The 19,264-nt window shown below is 43.0% G+C and overlaps 1 protein-coding gene across 1 annotated transcript; it reads right to left on the reverse strand.

Annotated features, from left to right (window-relative positions):
- Positions 1 to 3,986: 3,986 nt before the first annotated feature.
- On the reverse strand, positions 3,987 to 4,424 carry LOC308301603 (eukaryotic translation initiation factor 1A, X-chromosomal-like; the record flags this gene model as incomplete). Its single annotated transcript, XM_080745642.1, has 1 exon — positions 3,987 to 4,424. One exon carries the CDS (start codon positions 4,422 to 4,424, stop codon positions 3,987 to 3,989), a length of 438 nt encoding a protein of 145 aa, XP_080601768.1.
- Between the last annotated feature and the right edge of the window lie 14,840 nt (positions 4,425 to 19,264).

Genomic DNA, 19,264 nt, shown 5'->3' on the forward strand with positions numbered 1-19,264 from the left:
AATTGCTTCCATCATGCAGTCTGGAGCAACCGAATCGCTGAAAATGATCTTTGCAGTCGGTAAATTTGTCCTACTGTGAATCAAATTATTCAAAGCATAATATACTGTAGCTTTGCTGCTTGGCAGGAGAGGAAAATGTAAACATTTTAGTTGCAAATATAATTCATGAATGGAAATGACAAACAGATGACAGCTTCCTTTCTTATCTTCCGTGAGGTGTAGTTCCAGACTCTATAGCGTTCACAGATTGTAGAATAGCAGTCTAGGCCTGTCGTTCTCAAAGTGGATTCCAGGGACTCTGTGGGTTCCTTTAGGGAGGGTCTAAATTGACCCATACAAGACTGTAACTCTGACAGTGTACAAATGGAACCAAATGAACCTGTTAGGGTTCATTTGTTCCATTTGTACACTGTCAAAGTTAAGGGGAGACCCTGAAATTTGAACGTTTGAGAAACACTGGTCTAGGCCACGTTAGACTACCACTCTGGTGTTGTTTCAGCACCATGGACAGCGCCTTTTATTTCATACAGTCCTGCGATGGCAGAAGTAGGCTACTCGCATTCGCTTTTACTTAATGAAAAGTATCCAAGACCCAAATGTAGAAATAGTCTGTTACAAGAACAAGTTTGGCATTACTTGAGTAAAAGTACAAAAGTATTGTTATCAAAATATATTTTTAGTACCAAGAGTAAAAGTACCCATTACACATTTCAGTTATAAGTTTTAAAATGTAGGTACAAGAATCTGTTGAAAATGACAATTGGCTGTTTTCAAATTGTCAAAGTATGTATATGTTACAGTATGTTTGGGTAACTCAGTACGTTCATTGTAAGAGCGCTTGTTTTGTCGTTCACCACACACCAATCACCACCAGATGGCAACGACAGCCATTCACTAGTGAAGGCGCTGACGTCACTCGTTTGCGACTCTCTTTCTTTATTTACTAGCCTAGCTCGGCAGTGTTTAGCCATTAGCTTAGCCATTAGCTTAGCTTGCCCAGGCCTTACGGCCTGGGCATAAATATAACGATTGCATTCTCCGCCCGTGCCGCACCACGAGTGCTCCGTTTCTCGACCGTACTGTTTCTCTAACAAACCGTGACATATATATGTCTGAAGTGGTTTTGTTATGATGATAAAAATGTGCAAAGTAATTAGATAATTACAGAATTGATCTGGTGCTACCTACAGTATACGTTGTTATACCTTTCAAGTCACGAGCCACCTCTGTGTTGCAAACATACTTTATAAGAACTTGAAGGTTTTCAGAAACCTTTGGTTAGAATCGGCCTTAGGTCTAATAGGGTTAAATGGGAAGTACTCCATTAAAGTAGAAATACCTCAACATTGGTACCTACAGTAAGTACAGTACATGAGTACAAGTACTTACTTTCTAGCACTGCACACCAGTCCATCTGTACCTATCAGCTGGGCATATTTTCCATCAAATAAACTCCAGTCCGTTCCATTAAATCACAGCCATCATGTAATACAAGCCCTCCACAACAACATAAGCACACTTTCAGCATAAACCATGCAGGGAAAGCACAGGCAGCGCACACATTTCACACCCTAAGTACCCTCATCACAACACATACACACCAACCATTAAAACTGGCCAATATGCTTGCTGTCGGGCAGAAACCTAATATCTCCACATTTCAACTTTTTACATTTTCTTTTTCCTCCTCCTCCTCCATAATTAATTTAACCCCCTACTCGCACTACAGTGTCACACAAAAGTGGCAAATCGTTGTTGTCGGGTGGAAACCTTGTATATCTAAAACCTTATTTTTTGTTTTGTTTGTTGAAGCATTGTGTGCGCTTGTAGGTCTGTTATTTTCACTACCTTTGTGCGAATTTTTTGTATGGGCTTTAATAAATGTACAAAAAATATGTACATAAAACATTTAACTGGAGATACAAGGTTTCTGCCTGACAGTGATGAAATGTGGCTGATCTAAAGCTTGCAATTTGACAAATTTGCTACTATTTTTGCTATTTTGTGAAAGTGAAGTCTGTATGTGGGATTTATAAAGATTGTACAGATGAAAAGTATTGATAAAAGCGCTTGACTAAATAATAACTACATTGGATCCATTGCAACACAGGTCATTTCCTGAAAAGTAACACTTCTGGACTCATGAGGTTTCCAAACGACAGCTACGATATTTTAAGTAACACGACCGCATTTGCGGCTATTTCTGCTGAATAGCCTTAGTGTAAAAGACCAAAGGCTCGACTGGTTTGTCTAAACCCGAGTCAAGACCCGCTGTGATGTTGTGTCCAAGCAGGAATTAGACCGAGATGTCTCTTCACGGTGGAGGGAGGAGAATCAGTGGGAAGGAACATGTAGGGGGTTGTAAGGCCAGCTACCCGGGTTCGTACAGAGGCCAAAGAGTGCTCTCTGTGTTATTCAAAGCTTATAGCACTTGTGCTATAATCACGCCCCGCTTCTGTGCAGTGGTGGAAAAAGTAGCCTACTCCATTTGTTTACTTAAACCAGTAAGACTTGTAAAAATTTACTCAAAGTACCAAAACTACTCATTATGCAGAATGTCCTATTTCACAAGTTTTCGAATTACTAGAAATCTTTTGAAAATAGTAGCTCTACAAGCTCACAATGCATCGCATTGCGTGATTTTGCACGTACATTCCCACAAGACCAAAGAAGAAATGTTCAAATCAGACTCGCCGATTCGTGTTTTTACCTATAACCGCACCGATCTGTGTAAAACTTTGTATGCACCCTGCATGTTTCACATTATGCATTGTATAGCGTCACCAGGAGGACGACTTATGTAAAACATTTTGTTTTCTATTAATCCTTCAGAATGTATCCACACTTTGTCGTGTCTTGACTTGATCAAGGCGGATCCATCAGTTTTTTTGAACATTGCTCCTGGAAGGAGCTGAGTGAGCTCCAACATCTGGCTTTGTCCAGGACGCGAAGCATGGCCTACATCTGGATGATCAGGCCTACATCTTGGCACAAAGCGCTCAAAGTCTGTTGTACGCCCAGGGTCACATTGGCCAAGCTTCACGGGATGAAATGAACTCCACACTAGGTGTGATTTTTCATATGTCATCCTGATTGGTGGAGACCTGTGCCCCGAGGAGCTCATTTTCAAGTTACTTGCACCAGCAAAGCGCGCAAGTACTGTGTTCGGTGCGGGCTCTATCCGGCTTACAAAGGCAGGACCTTTAGCCAATGAGGGAGCAGCGTTCTCTGTGACGTCACCACCAACTAGTCTTGCGTAGCCAGACACCTATTCCACAATCTCTGAATGCTATATAGAGTCTGGAACAGCAGCTCCCTAACGGCGAGTAATGGAAACGGGAATTACCGTTCAAGAAAATATGTTTTAAAATGTCATTTCTGCTAAGCAGCAAGCTAAACATGCTTATATGATTTTTATTTATATAATGATAAATGTGTGCAATGTGAGACTGAAACGGAAGTGACGAGGGGGCTTCACTTCCGCTTCATCTCGCACTCATCGTTTCTATTTCCCTTTACCAGACTGTATGCCGGGAGCATTTGACCAAATCGCGGAGGCAACAGTCTGGCCACGCGAGACTACCACCAACCAACAAGTGTTGTCATATACCCACAATACCCACTGTCAGCCAGCACTGATCACAGTGCTTGCGTGCTCTGCTGGCGCATAAGTAGGCCATATATGGCCACGAGTGCTCATGGCGCAAGTTGACACGTCGGCAGAGTGCAGTCTCGTTTTATTTTTAAGCGGTGCCAGCCGCTCCTACATCTGGCTTTGTGTGTATGTATATATAAGCACGGATCTCCATGTCACGGACAGAACGGTCCATACAAGGAGATGTGCACGTGCGTCGTGTTTGATACCATGCGGTGTGATTTTTCTCCCCGCATAGGCTGATAAAAAAACACAACTATAATGATAGGATTATTGTCTCAAAAATGGGAGACATCACCAGTAAAATCCCACCTTTCCCCGTAGCAGGCCTTTAGATATCATCAATTTGCTCGTTGTCATCATCGCCAACGTCACCGAACTGGACCTCGTCGTCGTCCCTGGGACCGAAGGTGTCCGTCTCGTTGATCTTGGCGTGCTCCGGCAGCTCTCCGTAGGCTTTCAGGCTGCGAGCTTCCTCCACGTTGTACTTCAGGATGACGTCAGCCTTGTTGTCCTGGTAATCTCTCAGGCCCACCAGGATGACGTCCGAGGCGTTGATCCACGCCTTCTTCCGGAGCTTTCCTCTGATGTGGCAGAGCCTCTTGACGCCGTCGAAGCACATGGCCTCCAGGTTCCCGCCGCCCAGCATTTTGATCACCTGCGCGTACTGCTGTCCGTCGTCTCTGAACACCAGCTCTTTCTTCTCGCCTTCGTTCTCGTTCTTTCCGCGTCGCCGGTTCTTTCCTCCTTTGCCTTTATTCTTGGGCATGATGAGAAGGTCTAGTATTGCAGATAAGGTCTCAGTGGAAGCGTAGAGGTAGTTCAAGTCTAATCAAGTCTGATCTAACTACGAAATTCCCGTGCCTTTTATATTGTTGGCTATGATGCTTGTGTCATCCCTGTGAGTCGAGTCAGTCTTGTTATGTTTCGGTTAGCTCCACATATGGAGTTCCAGGAGGGAGTCTATGATGTCAGACTTGGAAAGGTCAGCAATCTCAATATGTGGAGATGTCATACTTGGAACTTCAATAGGTCAGCTATCTCCTTATATGGAGTTCCAGGCCTCCTGAACATGGTCTAACTTGCTGTGGTATCCGTTACGCCTATAAGGCTGGCAAGGATGATATGAAAGCCTTCTTTACACATAAAGGCTATTCGGCAACCGAATTCTAAGCTTGTAGATTTTCAGATATTTAATGTAGAACTAAAATGGAAATATTATACTGGTATAGAGCCCTGGGGAACTACACTAGGGATTTAAGTGGTCACAGCATGTTTTGTATTAGTAATCAAAATCTGCAAAGTAACTAGCAACTAATTATTTCTAGTAATTAGGATAAACTAGAGATGTTGGAAAACAATGGAAAGACTCAAGTAATAGAGTAAATGTACCTCAAAATTGTACAGCAGTGACTTGACTTTAGTTACTTTCCACCACTGAACACTACAAAGGAGATGATTATGATAATGGCGACGAGCATAATACCATGCTCTCCATGACATTCACATCAGAGTATTGTGATGTTTCATCATGGCGTCACAGAGGCTTTTTATATGCACAAGTACAAATTCTTATTCGCTAGGCCAGCCGGCTAATTATGTTAATTACACTTAATTAGCACCATGGTGATGTCGTATTGTATGAATGTGGATCTCTGACTCTGCCGTTATTATTTCTATGTATGGAACACACTGACTGCTTCCAAAGCTGTCTGGCTGGGTGTCTAAATACTGTAGAATATCTATCTATACTGTACCCTCCCTCCCTACCCTTCATCCATCCATCCATCCATCCATCCATCCATCCATCCACCCACCCACCCACTCCTACAGTTTTCTACCTCTGGTATCTGTCCGTCTGTCTGTCTGTCTGTCTGTCTGTCTGTCTGTCTGTCTGTCTACATACTGTACCTACTACCTACCGACCAACCTACCTACCTACCTACCTACCTACCTACCTACCTACCTACCTACCTACCTACCTACCTACGCGTCTGTGTATGTCTGTCTGTCTGTCTGTCTGTCTAGATACTGTACCTACATATGTAGCTAGCTTACATCCATACATCAACCTACCTACCTCTGGTATCTGTCTGTCTGTCTGTCTGTCTGTCTGTACCTACCTACCTACCGACTGTACCTACCTACCTGTGTGTGTGTGTGTGTGTGTGTGTGTGTGTGTGTGTGTGTGTGTGTGTGTGTGTGTGTGTGTGTGTGTGTGTGTGTGTGTGCCTGCCTAAATACAGTAAGAGTGGGGGGAAAATCTAGTTAGCCAGACTGAAAGAGAAAGAGCTCAAAGAGGTTTGAACAAGCTGCATTGACCTTTAAGGACACCTACACGTTCCCTTCCCAGAAAAGAAGCCATCTCTCTTTCTCTCTCTCTCTCTCCTCCGCACTGTATAGCTCCTGTACTTTAGCCTTGTCCTGCCTGGAGAGCCCGCCCTGAGGGCCACATACACACACATACACACACGCTCGTGCACACGTCACCCTGCATGCTCATTAGTGCGATCTAGCCGTTACCATTTCCACTTGTCAGGGCGGTAGCAGGCTCTGATAAAGTGCGGCCTCGCCCGTAGACCTAAGATGTAGGGGACTGTCACCTTGCATCAGGGCCTGGCCGTGATGCCAACCCCCACTACCCTCCCCCTCCATGCCCAGAGCCACCCGCCTCATCACCACCTCTCCACTCGCCGAGACATTTCTCTCACAGTCACAACCCATGGGTTGCTTCTTCTAGATCTGCGGTTCTCAAACTTTTCATGCTGCCAACCCCCCGTCTGAACAGGAGACCAGGAGACCGCACCAAATAGCCAGATACAGTATGTTTGGCTACGCTCTGAAAATAGCATATCAAGGTCACATGAACTTGTTGATGGTCTATTTTCAGCTTGCAACCAAGTGTAAAGTGGCATTACGATGCCATCAAAGCCTGCTAAAATTAACTGTAGATTTAGTCTACTAAGGGGCGCCAGCTGGCCTACTGGTCCGGGCGCATACCACTTAGGCATCGCCACATAGGCATGGATGCCTGGCGGCGTCGCCGGTTTGATTCCTGATCTGGACGGCCTTTGCTGCGTGTCGCTCCCCATCTCTCGTCAGTCTACTGTCCTATCAATAAATGCATAAGGCCGAAAAAAAATCTTTAAAGATTTAGTCTACTAAAATGTTATGATATTTAGTCGACTAAATATGACTACATTTAGATGAATAAAATACGACATTTTATTCAAAAGACTAAAACGAAAACAAAATTTTCTGTCTAAATCAACACTGCTTCCCGCACACACGTTTAAGTGAAATATCCCTTTAAGTTAGTTCTCGTGGTGGAAAACAGACAACACAGAGAGAGAGAGAGAAAGGGATGTTCTAGTGGGGCTTGCGCTGCGCAAAGCCATCATTATTACACAGACTAAAGCACGTTGGAGAGTTCGTGGCTGTAAAATCCATATTCACTGGTCCAGAGAGATGTGGCTTAAAAGTGACGAGTCATCCTTCACCATATTTCCCCCCACAATCCCAACGCTGTGGCCTTGGCCGTCGCCAGATCTCCACATAATTGAACACCTGTGGGAGATTTGGGGCAGAGCACTCCCCCACCGCCATCATCAAAACCAAATGAGGTGAATAACGCCTCCGAGAGAATGGTGTTTTCATCCCTCCAATCGGGTTATAAATCCATTTGGATCTGACTGCCACACACCGAATTTCTTTTTAAATGAAACCCATTGAAGAACAGATGCTGCTCCCCTGAAATCCAGAACGACTTACAATACACAAGGACAGGACAAGGTAATATCCAGTAGTAAACTAAAAACTTAAAACTGCCAAATCCCGAGTTTCCTGAGTTATTCCCGTTGTTCCAGGCCGCCACGCCCAAGTTTCCCGAGTTATTAGAGTTGTGCGTGCGGATTGTGCACGATAAGTGAATGATCGTGCACGTCTATTATCTCAACGTTTTTCTTGCAACATAATCGCTAACATACAATATAAATATAAGGTGCTGGGAGTGAAAATTTGGAATATAATGTAGGGGTGCCTCTGATGAAAGATACATTTCTAGAGGTGCCTTGATCCCAAAAACGTAGAATACGATAGGATGCTTTGCTATGAAAATAGCCTGGCATCGGTCTATATAAAAATTATATCTAAATGACATGTTTTCCTTTGCATAAGCCTGTATGGTCATCGAGGAGGCAACTGTTACGGTAAGAGCTATATGGGCTAAGGTGGAGTCTGAGGTTCATTCCTCAGTTTGGGGGCCAGGAGCATGTGTGAACATTGTGTAAAGAGCAATGTACTGTAGCAGGGGTCTTCAACGTTTTCAGGCCAAGGACCCCTTATCTGAGAAAGAGATGAAGCAGGGACCCCCAGATTCCATATAGTTCCATCGTTTGACAGCACAATCATCAGTGTATTTTGGATTCATGTCAATTTGTGTTTTCAGATATTTAACCACTTGAACCGTCAATACTTAATACACTTGACCTTTCACTCTGTACTTGGTCTGCTCTTTTTCCCCCTCTACACCAAAGCTCTTTGCCGAAAATAGCCGATCTACAAGCTCACAACGCCTCGCAGCGCGAGGCGTTGTGAGCTTGTAGATCTGCTATGTTTGGCTAAAGTTCTCAGAATATGGACACTAGAGTTCAAGTGGTTAATATAGAAAAGGAGAACAAAAGCTTCTATCACACAAATATTTGGAGGACCCCCTGTAGTAACTCTGAGGACCCCATATGGGTCCCGGACCCCCTGTTGAAGACCCCTGTAGTGTAGTAAATTATTAAACTAAGTGAATCAATCTGGATTCCAGGCTAATGTTTTTGTATGTGTACTCAAGTAGAGCTGTGAATACAGGCATTTTACAAGTATTTTTGAGCGGCGCAAACCACTCCTACATCTGACTTTGTCTGTCCATCTGACTTTGTCTGTTTGTATATGTCCCGCCCTATCCCGCATTGGCCAAGCCTTGCGGAAGCACGCTCACTACACACTGGGTGTGATTTTTTTTTTGTTACTTTTACTTCAAGTACTTAATGGAGTACTTCTTCCACCACTAGTGAAAATGTAAAGTTAAAAGGAAACCGAGGCTGGAAATAAACAGAATCCATCTCTCTGTCATCCTTTCAGTTTGCTGCCTCTACTCTCTCTCCCCGAGGGGAAGCAAAGACAAGCTTATGTTGTTTTGTTGTGTTTTGTTGTTTTCTCCTTCTTGTTTTGTCGCGCTCACAAAGCGATTGTGCGTGCCTATTTAGCAAAAAGGTTAGCGCTGACACGTTGCTTGGCATTTTACAGGCCGGTGAGCAACCACACGCCCACCCCCACCCCCAGCCCTCAAGCGTGCACATCGGTGTGTGTGTGTGTGTGTGTGTGTGTGTGTGTGTGTGTGTGTGTGTGTGTGTGTGTGTGTGTGTGTTTGTGGGGCTGTTCCACCGCATGCTGCACTGCACTGTAGCAACAGCTGACGGCTGCTGTGTGCCATGCATGCATGACAACAATGCATCTCAACGTGGAGCGTGCCAGTGGTGGGAAAAGTACTCACTTTTTTTTTTTACTTAAAAGTATCATACTGCAATATAGAGACACTCTGTTACGAGAATAAGTCCGGAATTCACAATTCACACATAAAATAATTCATTATGCAGAATGTCCCATTTCAAGTTTACAAATGTGCAAAAAACTTTTGAAAATAGCAGATCTACAAGCTCACAATGTGTCACATCGCGATACATTGTGAGCTTGTGGATCGCCTATTTTCAAATAGCCAAAATTGATGTATGGCTGAAGTGGTTAAGGTATGTTTTGTACAAAGTAACTAGTAACTAAAGTGTTCAAATAAATGTTGTGGAGTAAAAGTACAATATTTGAATCCGAGGTGTAGTGGAGTAGAAGTAAAACTATTGGAAATTGAAAATAATCAAGCAAAGTACAACTACCTCAAACGTGTACTTAATTACAGCACATTTACTTAGTTACTTTACACCACTGGAATCTGGGGACCTCCATGAGGGTCCAAATGGATCCTTACAGGTCTGTAACACTGAGAGTGTACACATGGAACCAAATGAACCCTTACAGGTAATGAGAGTGTACACATCGGACCAAATAGACCCTTACAGGTTTGTAACGCTGAGAGCACATGGAACCAAATGAACCCTTGCGGGTATGGAACACTGAGAGTGTACACATGGAACCAAATGGAGAGCTGAGAGGGAGACATTGGCCTATAGGAGAGAGTAGGTGACATTTCTCCGCTCGTGCAATGTACAACATTAATATCAAACCAAATTACCTGTAACCATCAAACACAATTAAACACAATACGCTCCATCGCACAATTAACCTATTCAGTTTGAGAAATGCCGGAGAAGAGATAACGACGAAGGGGTAAAAAAAAAACTGACTTGTGCGCACGAGCTGAGGAAAACGCAGAGAAAGGGAGATAGAATGGACATTGACAAATGTTCTGTGAACAGTCCACTATTGTTCAAGGATAAATACATAGGTACTCGGAGCCTTGAGTCACCGCTGCGCCCTTCAGCGGTATTTACTGCACAGGCGTTTCAAGGCCGAAGCGATGCACACCCTGAGCACATCCTCCAAATTTCACACATTTCTTTTATTTATTTTATGTTTTTGTCTTAAAAGCCGCTTAGAGTCAGCTCCTCTCCCCAGCACATGGGGGCTTTCCAGTGCACGTCTGATTTATTATCAGTGGAGGAAAAAGTATTCAGATGTTATACTCAAGTAAAAGTATCCAAACTGCAATGTGGTAAAAGTCTGGAATTCTAAATGTACTTGAGTAAAAGTACAGACGTACCAAATGTACCTAACGTACACAAGTAAATGTGCCATGTCATGTTTTCAAAAGTGTGTAAATATTTTTAAACAGCAGATCTACTCACAAGAAAAAGTACTCGTTATGTGCCATGTCAAGTTTTCAAAAGTGTGCAAATATTTTTAAATAGCAGATCTACTCGCTACGCATCTTGCTTGTAGATTGGCTATTTTCAAATGGCCGAAATGTATAGGGCTGAAGTTGTTAATGTAATTTGTAATAATAATCCAAATCTACAAAGTAACTAAAGTAGTTAGTAACTAGTAACTAAACCTTTCAAATAATTACGTAAACCACGTTACGCCTGGAGTCCCTATGTTCTTCAGAGCGGTGCTAACTGCCCCTACATCTGGCTTTTTGTGTATGCATGGTATGTCCGTCGCACAAGCAAAGCTGGGCATTGGCCAAGCTTCGTGGGACGCTTAAAAGGATCCCTGGCTAATAGGACAAATATGCCTTAATACATTATAATTGTCCTCTATAACTACAATGTAAAATTAAAACACCTTAAATATTTTATTTCTTCAAGAAATAGCTAATCTTTCACTCAATATGGGAAATGATAAATAATAATAAAGCTTTATTTGTATAGCACCTTTCATGACATGAAATGCAGCTCAAAGTGCTTTACAGAGCAGAAAATGAAGCACAGTTACTTAACAGAAAAAATAAAATACACATGAATACAATAAAGCAGAACAATAAAAACATAAAACATTGAAGAACAATTTCAGAACAGTGTGGACGTCAATAGCATCAAAGAGATAAAAAAATAATTCAGCTAAAAGCAAGAGTAAAGAAATAGGTCTTGAGCTGTGCTTTAAAGCTATCCACAGAGGCTGCCTGTCTTAGGTGTAGTGGGAGTTTATTCGAAACTGTCGGTCCGTAGAAGCAGAAAGCTGCTTCACCATATTTTTTATATTTCATTTTAGGCACATCGAGTAGGTCAGCACTAGAAGACCTGAGTGGGCGGTTTGGAACGTATCTATGCAGGTAGTCATAGAGGTACGAAGGTGCCAGACCATTTAGAGCTTTATAAACAAGTAAAATAATTTTTAAATCAATCCTAAAAACAACCGGGAGCCAGTGTAGCGACGCTAAGACTGGAGTAATATGTTCTCTCATCTTAGCTTTAGTTAAAACTCTGGCTGCCGCATTTTGAACAAGTTGCAAACTGTCAGTTGTTTTCTTTGGCAGACCAGAGAGAAGTGCGTTGCAGTAATCAAGCCGAGAGAAAACAAAAGCGTGGATCAGCGTTTTTGCATCGTCCAATGTTAGATAGGCTCTAATTCGCGCAATATTTCTAAGGTGAAAGAAGGCAATCTTGGTGACATGATTAATGTGTGTATTAAAATTCAATTCAGCGTCAATGATCACTCCCAGGTTCTTTACAGAAGTGTTACTTTCTTTAGACAGGTTACCAAGTCTACTTATGATTGATTCTCTCTGCGCAGTAGAACCAATTATGAGAACTTCTGTCTTGTCCTCATTTAGTTTGAGAAAGTTCTCACTCATCCAGCATTTTATGCTAGACACACACGTCAGCAATGGGTCTAGAGCACAGGGGTCGTCCGGAGCTACCGAAAGGTACAGCTGGGTGTCATCAGCATAGAAATGGAAATTCACACCGTGAGCGGAAATAAGTTCTCCCAGCGGCAGTATATAGAGGGAGAATAATAAAGGACCAAGAATTGAGCCCTGTGGAATACCAGAGCAGATGTTGTGTTTGTTTGACTCAAAGTCAGCTAGATTAACAAAGTAGCTTCTGCCTGTTAGGTAGGAGTAAAACCAGGACAAAGCTGTGCCTGACAGCCCTACCCAGTGTTCAAGACGTTGTATTAGAATTGTATGGTCAATTGTGTCAAAAGCCGCCGTTTGATCCAGCAGTAGGAGAACGGATACATTTTTGTTATCAGCAGACACCCTAAGATCATTAATTACTTTTAAAAGTGCAGTTTCTGTGCTGTGTCCTTTCCTGAAGCCGGATTGGAATTTGTTGTGCACCTTATTGTTCTGCAGAAATACATCCAATTGATGAAAGATAATTTTTTCTAGGACCTTGCCCAGAAAAGGCAAATTGGAAATGGGTCTATAATTACACAGCATGGACGGGTCGAGGTTGTGTTTCTTGAGTAAGGGCTTAACTACGGCCGTTTTCAGTGTTTCTGGAAAGACACCTGATTGTATAGAGTTATTTACTATTTTTAGGATATCTCCAATCACACAGTCTACAACCTCTTTGAGAAATGGCGTGGGTATTGCATCCAGCGAGCAAGAAGACGATGTCATTTGCGATATGGTTTTACGAAGTTCCTCTTCATCAATTTCACAAAATGATACTAGGCTGCCCCTAGATTTATCTACACTTTTACACATGGCACCATTAACCGCATTTGCATTTGTGACAGTATTATTCATAATACCAGCTCGAATGTTCACAATTTTGTTGTCAAAGAAGGATGCAAACTCATTACACTTTGCTTTAGAGGCAAGGAGTGACTGCTTGTAGGACTGGGGGGGGTTTAAGAGGCGTTCAATAGTGGAGAATAAGACCCTAGCCTTGTTCTTGTTCTCATTAATAATTCCGGAAAAATAGGCCTGCCTAGCCAGACGCATGGTTTTATTGTACGTGGCTGTTAATGACTTAAAAATCTGTAGATGGATAGTTAGTTTATTTTTTCTCCAAGCTCGCTCTGCTTTGCGGCATTGTTTCTTGAGTGAGCGTATATGATCGTTTATCCAGGGTGTTTCTTTTACTTTATGTTTCTTTTTAGTTTTCATAGGAGCCACTATATCCAGAGCTGACTCTAATTTAAGATTAAAATGTTGAACCATATAATTTACTGAGGGAATATCAGGAAGGGGGGGTGCACATGCAAGATGGCGAGCAAACTCTTCTGCTGCCGATGCCCTGAAAAATCTCTTTTTTATAGTATATTCTCTATTGTATTTTTCTAGATCAGAGACAGTCATATTAAAACACAGTAAATAGTGGTCCGATAAGTCAGGCTTAGCGATGATCCTGTCCATAGAAATACTTAGCCCTTTAGAGATCACCAGGTCTAGGGTGTGGCCCTGATTGTGGGTTGGCCCGGTAACATGCTGAACAAAATCAAGGGAATGTAATAACTGTAAGAAACTCATAGCAGTAACATCTGTAACAATATCCACATGTAAATTTGCATCGCCAGCAATCAAGGTTCTCTCATAGTCAGTGGAACAGATAGATAAAAGTTCTGATATTTCTGTAAGAAATAAGGCTTTGCTACATTTTGGTGGGCGATATATGGTAATCATTAGAACAGAGGATTTACTCTCAAATAAGTTAGCTTGGTATTCAAAGGATGAAAAACTTCCAAAAGACAGGTTCTTGAATTTAAAGATGTCAGAGAAAATGTACGCCAAACCTCCACCTCTTTTTCCTTCGCGCACTGATTGAATAAAATGATAGTTTGGTGGGCAGGCGACGCCAAGTGCAACAGCTCCATCTGTGCCCAGCCAAGTCTCTGTTAAAAAGATTATATCTAGCTTCTCTTCACAGATTAGATCATTTACAGAGGAGGGCTTGTTTAGAAGTGACCTGATGTTAAAGAGGGCCAGATTTATTTTTTGACATTCTACTGTACTATAGTCCCTACAGGGTATGTAAGTTAAATTTGCTAGATTAGCAGAGCCACTGCTTGTCCTGGACACTCTATTTGAAATTACAGTAGAAATATTGTGAGCCTGCTTAGTAAAAGCGCCTAGAGGAGCATCGGGTCCAGATACGGTTGTTGCTGGGTATAATATCGGACCCAACTGATATCAGTGGCTGAATGTATTGTTCAGCTGGGAGGCCATGTATTGGCCCAGTATTGTCCCAGCTCGTTGAGGTCGTGGAGCCATGTTCAGCTGGGAGGCCATGTTTTGGCCCAGTATTGTCCCAGCTCGTTGGGAGGCCAGGTTCTTCTTTCGTTTAGGTTGTGGAGGGATGGGTGGGGGTGAAAGAACCCAGGCCACAGATTTCTGGGGCATGGCAGGGTCAGTTTCGTCCGTTTTCAAAGATGGTGGTTGTGGAGCCGGGCATTTGGCCGGTGGCGGTTGTGGAGCCGGGCGTTTGGCCTGGCGTCTGGCCGGGGTCATTTTAATCCCTTTGTTAATTAATTCATTCATCCCATTCGTGAAATCTAGGAGGGGCATTGGCGATAGGGAGAAAGAGAAAGATTGGGAAGATGGGGCTTGTTCTTCCACGGTTGACTCTCCAGCCCCTTCCTCTTCCTCTGTCGACTCATCGGTTGACTCTCCAGCCCCTTCCTCTTCCTCTGTCGACTCTCCGTTGTCTGTTGACAGTTCACTCTCATGGTTCGAGCCAGCCACGGCTGAGGCAGGGAATCCATAGAACGTTTCTTCGTTACTCTCCTCTTCCTCTGTCGACTCTCTGTTGTCTGTTGACAGTTCACTCTGCTCATGGTTCGGGCCAGCCACGGCTGGGGTAGGGAAACCAGAGAACGTTTCTTTGTTACTCTCCTCTTCAAATATTTCCCTGATCAACCCAATCTCTGCATTGACGTCATCTGCTTCTTCTGTGGAGTCTTCCACATTCTCGTCTTTGGCAGAGAGGGCTTTGGCAGGGACAACGGTGTCTGTTGTTGTTTTGAAATCTCTTCGGTAGCCAAAACACCATCTTTTGCAGCTTCAGCAGGGGCAGCTGTGACTTCAAGGGTAGCAGATAAAGGTTGCTCATCACTATCTGTTGTTTTGGATTCTTGTGTTCTGGCCGAGGCTAGAGCATGGAAAACATTTTGAGTGAATAGTTTCACCCCTTTTTTGTTTAGTTGTTTCGCATCAGCGAAAAGGTGTCTTCTGTCATAGAAAAAGCTGAAATTGTCAATAAAATGCACATTTTTGTTGGTGCATGCAGCTAAAAGCCATTTGCTCAGAGAAAACAGTCTGCTGAAGTTCTCATCTGTGCCTCTCATAGGCGGTAGGGGGCCGCTGATGCATATCTCTATGTCGCTGAGGGAGCTCAGTGTGTCGAATAGAGCCCTGAATCTCTCCCTTAGGATTTCCGACTGGTTTTCTTCTGTGTCACATGTGCCAGTATGTAGAATCAGCGTTTTCACCGTTGGGTGTTCGTTGACAAGATCCAAAATTCTGTCTTTCATGTCAGAGATTGTGTCTTTGGGAAAACAAATAGCTTTTGCCTTCCTGTTTCTTATGCTTTTGACATCTTTTAAAGCGGCATCGCCCACAATCAAAACATCAGGATCAGTCACTGAGGTGCTTACCCTGCTGGGTGGGACGTTCTCTCTGTCAACAGAGGGACTTCGGGGGGCTTCTTGCAGCTGTTCTGTTAGCCAGCCCGGGGAAATGCTGCCCCTGTCATCGGAGAGGCATCTTTGGTCCTCGGCCAGTGGCGTGAATCTGTTAATCAGCTGCACACTCGGCGTTTGTGGAGATTTGACTGCATTTGTGTTGGTGAAATGGTGAAAGATTAGCTAACCCTAACCCTATCTAGAATAAATAAAATATTTAAGGTGTTTTTTAAATTTATATTGTAGTTATAGAGGACAATTATAATGTATTAATGAGGCATATTTGTCCTATTAGCCAGGGATCCCTTTAATGAAATTAACTCATAAAAAATATAAATAATTTCATTTATCACCTTGGTTGCACTCGAATATTCAGTACAGGTGACAAATTGTCATTCAAAAAGTCAGTGCGCGGTGTACCGAGTGTGCACGCTGACTGAACCTAGTCTGGAGCAGGGTTGACCATGTGTGTTTGCTCCGAACACTCATGAAAACAACAATGGAATGGAAGAAGTAAAAGCCAAATGCGTACCAAACGAGGCTAAATGCATGCTAAACGAGGCAAGACGAGTGCTACTGCACTTGCTGCCAGAAAACTGTTGTTTATTATCTGACACCCGGTGCGTTAGGCAGGATCGTAGGAAGCGCTGTGGGACAATATAGACGGCAGGCACAGAGGCACGAAGCAACAATGCATTAAAGCTAGATTTACAGTATACTTCACTGTACAGCGGGTGCGACCCCCATCATACGGCGAAGCAAACCCGGATGAGGTGTGTTTATTCCAGTGGTTCCCAAACTTTTTCATGTCTTGGACCCCCACATTAATATTATGTAGCCTATTTGGCTGCGGACCCCCATCTGAAAATGTTGTGCCGGGGACCCCCATAAGAGAAGATTCATGCACTGTGAGCTTCCATGGCTACACGGAGCTGGATATTTCATATATCCCGGTTTTTCAGATATCAAAATATCTAGGTCCACAGATATCTAGGTCTAACAAGCACACACACAGTAAAGTCTTCAGAGATATCCGGGTTTCCTGTCTACACGGATCCAGTGAATCGGATATTTTTCAATCTCTCCACTTATTTATCCGGTTTAAAAAATATCCAGTTTCACAGCCGAAATGTCCAGCTTCGTGTGGCTGCAAGCCCCAACAGCACAAAAAAATCACACTCGTGTGAACTGAGCGGTGGTGTGTGTGTGTGTGTGTGTGTGTGTGTGTGTGTGTGTGTGTGTGTGTGTGTGTGTGTGTGTGTGTGTGTGTGTGTGCGCGCGCAACAGCGCCCCTCCCTTAACATGTGTGGTCAGAAAAGGTTACTGCAGGCTACGGACACGGAGACAGACAGACAGACAGACAGACCCACACACACGGCCACGTATAGGAGCGTTGTGACCACCGCTCAAAAATGTCTAGCTTCAGAAATATCCAGCTCCGTGTAGCCATAGACCTGCTATTTTCAAAAAGGTTTACATTTGAGAACTTTGTGAAATGGGACATTCTGCATATTGAATGCTTTTTTTTACTTTGATACCAATACTTGTGTACTTTTACTCAAGCCCTTCACTGTGGAGGTCATGTTAGACGAGGTAGCCTACAGTAACTGACAGCTGAGAGCAGTCTTAACACCAAAGTGATTAACATCAGCTGGACATAACCCGGTCCTAGTGTCCTAGGAAATCATGTTAGAAAATAAAGAAGCACTGAAAGAAAACAAACTCCAACATCATACTTGTTATGACAGCAACTTCATTAGAACACGTTTTGGGTGAAGTGCCACTTCAACCCATCAAGACGCATCTGAGTCACGTAATCACTTTAAACATTATTTTTTTTATATTTTGGCTATTCAAAAATAGCAGTTATATAAGCTCATAGCGCGAGTACCGCACTATGAGCTTGTAGATCTGCTATTTGTTTGAACATTTGAGCAAATCTTTTAATATAATTATATTCTTTTAAAGCAAACATTTTTAACTTAAATCTTTGCTTCTGGGGGTTCCCTGGAATACGATATTTTGAGATGGGGGTCCACAGTAAAATATTCTAAGGGTCCTTGCCATAAAAAAAACCTGTTAATCACTGCACAACAGATAAAAAAACATGTTTTTCAGAAAACCAATAGGATTTAGAAGACACTTTATTTTTCAGGTATTAATGGCTTCAGTACTCAAAGCAGCAGGGACTTTGATATACAGTCCACCACCCATGTTACATAAGTGAAGTACCCTGAAGCTGGCGTCGTCAGGGGCGTCACACCAAATTCTGGGCCCTGGGTACAAGGATTCACTGCGGGCCCCCCATGAATGTTAACTATTGAAAAATAGCAGATATACAAGCTCACAGCGCGGCACCGAGTGCCGCGCTGCGAGCTTGTATATCTGCTATTTTTGAAAAATCGTGAAAATGTGTGCAAGAAGCCTATGTCAAGGACCCCCAAGATGATATGTATTTGGCCACGGACCCCGATCTCAAAATATTTAGTTCCAGGGACCCCCAGAAGCAAAATTTTAGTTAGAAATGTTCGCTTAAAAAATACATATATTCAAAGATTTTCACACATTTTCACAACTTTTCAAAAATAGCAGATCTACAAGCTCGCAGCGCGGCACTCGGTGCCGCGCTGTGAGCCCACTGGTTAAAGCATTCAATAATTCTTGGCCTAAATGAATGGCTTCGGTACTCAAGCAGCAGGGACTTTGATATACAGTCCACCACCCATGTTACATAAGTGAAGTACCCTGAAGCTGGCGTCGTTATTGAGTCTGTGGCGACGCTTCCTGGCCCCAAGACGTTGTTAGCGCTAATCACTGCAAAGCACTTTCCAAAGGCAGGTGACACGCCGCCGCCGCTCCCACTGAATCTCATGAATACAAAAACAAAAAAAGATTATAATAATTTCTCAGAGAATGCCTCAGCCGAGGTGGCGGTGGTCAAATAATTCTTCCCGAAGGCCTTGGTTATAAAGCACTACGGAAAAGTATAGTTCGTGGCCGTGAGGCAGAAACCTTGTATTTCCTGCAAAATATTGTATTTTTTTTTCCTTCGTCATTTAATGCTATACTTCAGGGGTCTTCAACGTTTTCAGGCCAAGGACCCCTTAGTTGAGAGAGAGATGAAGCAGGGACACCAAAAATCTGTTCATAGATAGATTCCATAGCGTCATTGTTTGACATCACGATCATAAGTGTATTTTGGATTCATGTCAATTTGTGTTTTCAGATATTTAACCATCAATACTTAATGAACTTCACCTTTCACTCTGTACTTAGTCTGCTCTTTTACCCCTCAACACGAAACCTCTTTGCAGAAAAATAGCCGATCTACAAGCTCACAACGCCTCGCAGCGTGAGGCGTTGTGAGCTTGTAGATCAGCTATTTTTGGCTAAGGTTCTCAGAATATGGACGCTAGGGTTCAAGCAGTTAATATAAAAAAGAAGAGAAAAAAGTTTGTATCATTCAAAGATTTGGAG

This window comes from Nannobrachium achirus, assembly GCF_963921795.1.
Source record: "Nannobrachium achirus genome assembly, chromosome: 17".
NCBI classification, from domain to species: Eukaryota; Metazoa; Chordata; class Actinopteri; order Myctophiformes; family Myctophidae; genus Nannobrachium; species Nannobrachium achirus.